This window comes from Pyxicephalus adspersus, chromosome 10 (genome assembly GCF_032062135.1).
Source record: "Pyxicephalus adspersus chromosome 10, UCB_Pads_2.0, whole genome shotgun sequence".
Lineage (NCBI taxonomy): Eukaryota > Metazoa > Chordata > Amphibia > Anura > Pyxicephalidae > Pyxicephalus > Pyxicephalus adspersus.
The window spans coordinates 17,710,620-17,718,010 of record NC_092867.1 but is presented as its reverse complement, the minus strand read 5'-3'; the positions used below and the strand labels follow the sequence as shown (position 1 = coordinate 17,718,010).

Below are 7,391 nucleotides of genomic sequence, written 5' to 3'. Positions count from 1 at the left end.
AATCTTAAGCAAATATGTGAACATGATAAGTATCTCACTATTGTAAACAGTGCATGAAACAAAAATATATATTATTTGGATTATACCAATGAACTCTATTATTCAAAGTCTACCTGGAAAGAAATAAACAATGATTATTTAACTGGTATCTATTGGTTGGGGTACAATAATCTTTTTATGAAATAAGTTTGAATATAACATTTTATACAATGAAATTTATACTAGGTAGGTGAAAACCCTGAAATATTACAGAATATCTTAATTTATTATATGAAAATATTATATATAATATAAAAAAAGTTTTCTAAGCTAAAGGTGTAAAAAGTGAGAGGTCCTTAGAGTACATGTAAGTAAGTGCGAGAGTTCACACCAGGGGCGACCATAGGAAAGGTGTACACTGTGCTACTGCACCAGGGCCCTGCTCAGCAAAGAAGGGCCTCAACAGGGACTCCATGTCAGTTCTACCCAATGTTGGCCACCACTGGTTTACACCAATCGTCCCCATGGATTGTATGCAGGGGGCTTTAACATTTGTCGAATTCAAAATTAAAGGCCACCCCTGCCTGGAACAAAGTCCCATCCTTTATCATTCATCTTTCCAATGCCAGAATCTCAATAGGCAGTAGGAATTACCGTATTTTTTGCCATATAAGACGCACTTTTTCTTCCCCAAAACTGGGGAGGAAAAGTTAGTGCGTCCTATACGACAAATGTGTTATAAAATAACATAAGTAATTTCATTCAATAATCAAAAGTAAATATTATACTCACCCAATACCCGATCCTGCGTGTGTCTCTGGCTGCATGCAGTGTGTCTCTTCTCTCCTCTGAGTGATCAGAAGGGGAATTTGAATGACAGAGTGATCAGAAAGGGAATTTGAATGGCACATGAGTGATCAGAAGGGGAATACCGGTATGAATGGCACATGAGTGATCAGAAGGGGAATAATCTTTCAGAATCTTTTTTTTCTAGATTTTCCTCCTTTAAAATTGGGTGCATCTTATATTCCGGAGCGTCTTATACGGTAAAATACGGTAAACATCTGGCATACATCTGATATTATTTATTATTACACAGATGTGGTCATGTAATTATTATATTGTGTAATACTCTCTTTGTAATTTGCTGTCAGTGCTATTGTATTAAAATAGGTAACACAGGTTACTTTAAAGCACTGCTCCGAGTCTAAAGCTGATCTCCAGATGAGCAGCTAAATAGATGACATACATATAAGGAAGCTGTTTCATCAGATTTACACAGTCCTAGCAGGAAAGATCTTTCCCTGCTGCAGCTTCACTTTTACTTACAAGTCTTGCCCTTACCCAGACCCATGTCCAGACAGTAAAAGAAGTAATAGGTGGCCGAGCTCTGATCTTTCCTTCTATCAGAATAGCTCCTTCCACTGCACCAAACCTGATTGGCAGCTTGTGTTGTTTCTCTATCCCCCTTTCTGAGCTGTGCTGTACTGCAAGGTACTGATAGCAAGTCATATTCAAGTATTTGCACTGCTTGGATTTATATAAATGCATTTAAATATAAAATTGATGATTGCAGGACAAGGTTAGGCCTTTTATATCTGCCAGGAGCTATTATTAAACAGTATTTATATGGCATCAACCTATTACACAGCGCTGTACATTAAATAGGGGTTGCAAATGACAGACAGTGGCACAAGCAGAGAGGACCCTGCCCCGATGAGCTTACAATCTAAGAGTTGGGGGAAGTAGCACACAATTGGAGTTCAGCTATGCATATTGTTTGCGGTAGATTCATATAGCAAAATCATTGCATCAGGAAAAATAAATACTTGTCAATATTTACTATTTAATAAAGGAAAAGACTGTAGTACTGTGAAAAGGAAAATTACAACTTACAAATGTGCAACTTACTTTGTGAGGTTTTTCTGTATTTCATCAATGATTTCTACCATCTGACCAGCAGAGGGCGCTTTACAACCAAAAACTGGCTATGAGACAAGCTGTCAGGTTCCTAACCCAGTTATCCCTGAATTATTATATCATTAATTTACCCAGCCAGAACACAATGCTACTTATTATGATATAATCAAATATTTGTGTTTATTTTTAATTTAATTTAAAAGTTTCAACAATTAGCTAGATTACAAAATATAGTACCCAGGTTCAGTAAGGAGTTCAATTAGAAAACAAAGCAAAAGAATTTCCATTGATTAATAAAAAATAAATAAATAAAACTAAACAGATGATTAGCTGGTGACAGGGGTGTTAACTAAAAAGGTAAAGTGAAGTTCTACCAATCACATTAAATTTTCAACCAATCTAGACATTTGATTGGATACTGGATTCTCAATAGCCACTCATGTATTTGTAATATTAAGAAATAAAAAAAATGATGCTGTTGCACTTTTTTTCAATTAAAATGTATTTAGAACTGATCAGAAATATTTAAAAAGACAATTAAAACACAATTTATTACATACTGAAATCTATAAAATAATAAAAATCATCAATTATAACATAAAATATTTGTTTTAATTGGAATATTTAGGGGTATTTTCTGGTGTGTAAAAACAATAGATGAATAAAGTCTCTTGTCCTCTTGGCTTACATTCCACTAAAGCTCCATATTAAAAGTTAATGTAATACTGTTAAGGGATGTTATGTGTGTAACCACATTGTCCAAATGGGCCCTAAAGGAAAAGATGTTTCTGTCTATGACATCATGGTTGTTTTTTGCACGTACCACAGAGCTACCAATCTACAAAACCAACAGTACCCTCCATACATTCCTTTCACCATCCATGATGGATCATTGAAGGAATTCGGGTGTATAGTGTGTATTCACTGAGTGTCCAAGCCTTGAGCTCTGCTGATTTCCAGTGAACTTCATTTACATTTGCAGGATCCTAATCCCCCCCCCCCTTTATAGAATGGTTCCTATATTTTAAATTTATAAAGCCAACTGACTACACCTTTTGCCCATGTTTTAACCATTGATGAACCAGATTGTGTGAATCCTGGGTGTTGTGTATGATTTAATAGTAAAACATTGATAAATAAATCCCTTACATATCATACATTTAGGCTGAAACAAGCATATAGTATAGATTTTGTCATGAGTAGGAGTAAATCTGGTCACCCAAACTGAAATGGGGCAACAGATTTTTAAATCCATTCTGTGCACCCATATATAGCAGCTTTTGGTAAAAATGATGCTCTTTATTACCCCCAGGTTGCCAGTTCTCAGCTCACAAGTTCCTTGGTCTGCCATCTTCCATTGGCCATAATAAAAGGGTCATGATAGCCTCAAGAAGCTGCATTGATACTCCACTCTTGAGTACACATTTTAATTTATATGTCCATCCTCCAGTAAGATGCTACTCCAAAAGTATTCTAACTTGTCATGTATTAGATCTCTAAGTTTCTTTACTAGTTACTGAGCCAATGACTACAGATTGCCTTTGAAAAACATTTATGAGTTTAATCCCCATGTAAAGTTTACAAATTAGCGTTGTTCAGTCAACGACCTTCGACTCCTTAGTGTGAAAACCCTCATCATGTCCCTGGTATTGTTGTGCAAGTGTGATCAGATCTTTCATATAACTCCAATTGGGTTTTTATTAATGCTAATTAGACACCCCAGGCTAACAGACAAGCCCACCATTCTCACAGATTCCATCACAAAACAAAAGGAATGGGCAGCATTCTGTTACTGGAGGGTCACAGATCTGTAAAATATTCCACTTTTATTGGCCAATCATGTGAAAACATTGTGTGATATCAGCTTAAACTGTAACAACTGCAAAAGAGAAAGGGGCTGCCACCTACTTGTCAATGTATGCACCTGGACTCGCACTTTGTGTTACTCATAAAAGCTTTAATGACTGAGCCTTGATCTTTCATGGACTATTGTCTGGATGCTCGACACCATCCTGTGAATTACATTTTTACCAATTTACTGATCTTTACAGACGTTGATGTCAGAAGGTCACTATAAAGTCCAAAAGAAGACACAAAGTGTATTGTGACAGTACAGCTACAAGTTCAAAATGTGTGAGCGTATATATACATATTATATGTGCCTGTTCATCACACCCACTCCAATCTAAACTGTAGTACAATTAAAGTACAATAAACTTATCCAATAGTTGATCTGTATTGCCGTAGTTCAATATACTTGTACTTTTTATAAAAACAACCCCTTGCCTGAATAATATTTTGTAAATGGATCTAAAATGATCATTAGAAAAGCATGATTGATTTTTGACTGATTGGACTTTTTCGTCTGATGGATCCAAATGATTGCATAATGTAAGGCTAGCATTTGTGTAAGTTATCATTACAATAGACAGTATGCAGACTCTGGCTAATAAAAAAATAATTTATAGAGAACATACAAAACAGTTACATTATTGTTATACCAGACGAAACATATAGTCAAGCATTGCTCCTCAGATTACCACAAATTGATTTTGAGGAGACTTGCTACATGGCCCAGGAGTGTAAACAGTAAAGCTGAGCAACAAACAAACACCAGCCTAATTCATGTGTATTGTGTTTGACTATAAAATGCCAAACTCTATTTATTAACATGATCAAGGGTAGTAATGATGTGCAAAAACTTGAATAAATAAGTGTTTTTTTTGGATAGATCAAACTCAAATATCACTTTGAGTTCTCAGCCTTCATTACATTGTTTGCAAGCAATACATTCAAACTGCAATAAGTGACATGTTGCAAGCAGCAAAAATGGTTCATGATTGTTTTAGAGAAACTTATTTCACATTTCTAAATTTCTTTGCAGTGTTAAGTCAGTGCAGCAAATTTCAGCAAGATACGGCCAATATCGGATGAGAATCTGGCGTGTGTACAGCGCCCGTCGTCCATATGACCATCCTGGCAGATCCATGGGTGGCGAACGATCTTAATGGAAGTGAAGGGGAGAGAGCGCAGTGGTGTGCCGCTCTGCTGTTCTCCCCCTCCCCTCTCCATAGAGCAGAACTGTGCTGTATGTATAGCACTCGTTCATGCATCGTGAAGTAGTTTGTCGTTGGAAAGGATCATGAAAAATCCTTTCCAATGAAAATTATTGCCTGTGTGTATGCAGCCTAAGTGATCACAAATTATCATGATCTGCTTGGAATGCCATATCAAAGTAATTGTTATTGTGTTTAGTGAGAAATGGGACTGATAAATAATGACCAGACAATCATTTCCAGCATGCTGCGGAATCTGATTGCTCTTTGTTATAGAATACACAGCTGTTAATTGATTTGCATATTAGCAGTGGTGCACAATCACTATACCCATTACAATGAAATGTTATTGTGCAGATCTGTGAAGTACATTTAGCAAGTTTGTGTCATCACTGCTGATGCCTTTTTTGTGATAGACGATTTGGTAATGTATTTTTTGTAGTAGAGAAGAAATCACCGGAGCAAATTCATGCCATGATTTTCATAATTGCTGTAGAGGGACAGCTGCACTAACGTGAATTCTCAAATGACATTTCGATGGACCTTGCTTTTCAGATATTAAATGTAAAAGGATTTCAAATTTTCAGTAAGATAGAACACTTGTGAATAATTAAATAAGCAGAATTAACTTTGAATGAAATCAAAAGCAAAGGGCCAGCAAACTCATTGTATAGATAAATATTGTACTCACATCCAGTACATTCATGTCTCACATACAGTGGGCTATTGAATGTTAAAGTACAAATCCTTAGTGTGGGCAAAACTAATGGGAGCTACGGTTAGGTAAGTGATGCTAAGGGACCTGAAAAGAGCTCAGGAATTTTAAATCATATTCAGTTATGTTATTTTGAGTTAAAATATTGGCGGTTATCTAAACAATGAAAAGAAGATAAAAATATACTTTTAAATCATAATTATTAATTTTCTAGTTTACCAATCCCTCTCATGAGGCTCTCTAAAAGGAAGTCCAAGAATTTCAAATATATCCTTCTCTGCTGGTGTAGGCAAAGGAAAGCCAGTGCTGACCTTCACAGTGCCATTGCGCACCACGTCTTTGTTTAGTGAATGTTCAGACAGACTCATGCCCTTGGTTTTGGCCAGAGCACGCATAGAACGGTTAAAATGTGCTGAGCCCGTGAAATACATCAGTGCACAAGCAAATTCTGAGAATGGCACAATTATGATGTCAAGCCTCCGATGCTTCTGCCCTGATCCTGGCAAGCGGCATACCCCCATGTACTTTTTCTGATTTCCATTTTCTTCATGGTTTACCAAATCATCAGTAAGGAAACCTGAAAGGGTCAAAGAAAGGGTAAATGGATCCATCAATATACTGTAAGTAGATTTATTCCTATGGAAATCAGTGAGTGAGAGAAAATCCAGTTAGCAGTAAAGAAAAAAAAAGACCCGGGAAAAGGTTTTAACCCTTTTCATTCACCTCCACAAAAATTGCCGTCGGTAATTTTCCCTGTCCTTCCACTTACCACACCCTGACTTAATGTAATTGAATAAAATAGAGCAAAGCAATGTCAACCCAAAACTAACTTCCATTATGCAAATCTCCTAAGGCAGCTATCATGGTTATAAATGTTTGCTTTATTGTGAACCATAAGTTACTATGGGCTTTCAATAACTAATTTACAAACTATAAAGATGATTGTGAACTTCAAAGATAAACTCTAAAAAAAAACACAGAAAATAATAACATGTACAAGCTCTGAAATGCTACACTTTATTATTACCACATCCAAATTATAGGCCTATATGGTCCCAGATTGGGGAGAACTCGTACCTGGTCTTTGATTAATAAATAAGTACAGGTTGCAATCATTTGACATGATTTGCGATCCACACTTGTATGGAAAGTCAGATAGTGGATATTTTGTCTCAGTTAATGACACAGGTCTTACCTTGAGATTTAAGGCTGTCAATGAGTTTGCTAAAAACTCCTCTATGAGACTTCCCATCTGGATGAGTAACCAAGACATCTACATCTCCGCATGTTGATTTCTGTCGCCGGTATGAGCCACAAGCCACGCTGATCAGGCCTGGATTGATGTCCTTTGCTGCTTTTCTGACCTGAATGAAAAAAGCTAATGTTATTATATGTTCATAAATAATACTGTTTTTTTTTACATATAAAAGGGCTAAAAATCTCCACCAAAGTCATGAAAGTTTTAAAGACCAAATAGACCCCAATGGAATAACAGTGCAAGCACTCACTTCAATACTCTACATGGATAATATGACAACAGCATATAGTATGTACGATATAGTGAGAACTCACATTGCTTCCAAAGCAGGATGCAAGAAAAAAAAAGTTGTTGTTTTGTTGTATTGTCTTAAAAATGGTCTGCTGTGACAACACAGTAATAAAACCTTAATTTTGCTTACATTCTACTTTACAAGACCTATGAGAAGCTATACACACATACA

General features: G+C 36.2%; 1 protein-coding gene across 2 annotated transcripts in view; it reads right to left on the bottom strand.

Annotated features, from left to right (window-relative positions):
- Positions 1–4,521: 4,521 nt before the first annotated feature.
- POLL (DNA polymerase lambda) overlaps positions 4,522–7,391 on the bottom strand; it is a 17,281-nt gene continuing 14,411 nt past the window's right edge. For both annotated transcript variants that reach the window (XM_072424396.1, XM_072424395.1), the window contains exons 8-9: positions 6,866–7,034; positions 4,522–6,247 (exon numbers count right to left, since the gene is read on the bottom strand). In XM_072424396.1, coding sequence (XP_072280497.1) covers positions 5,886–6,247; positions 6,866–7,034 — 531 coding nt within the window. In that variant the 3' untranslated portion in view covers positions 4,522–5,885. The remainder of the gene's footprint in view (positions 6,248–6,865; positions 7,035–7,391) is intronic.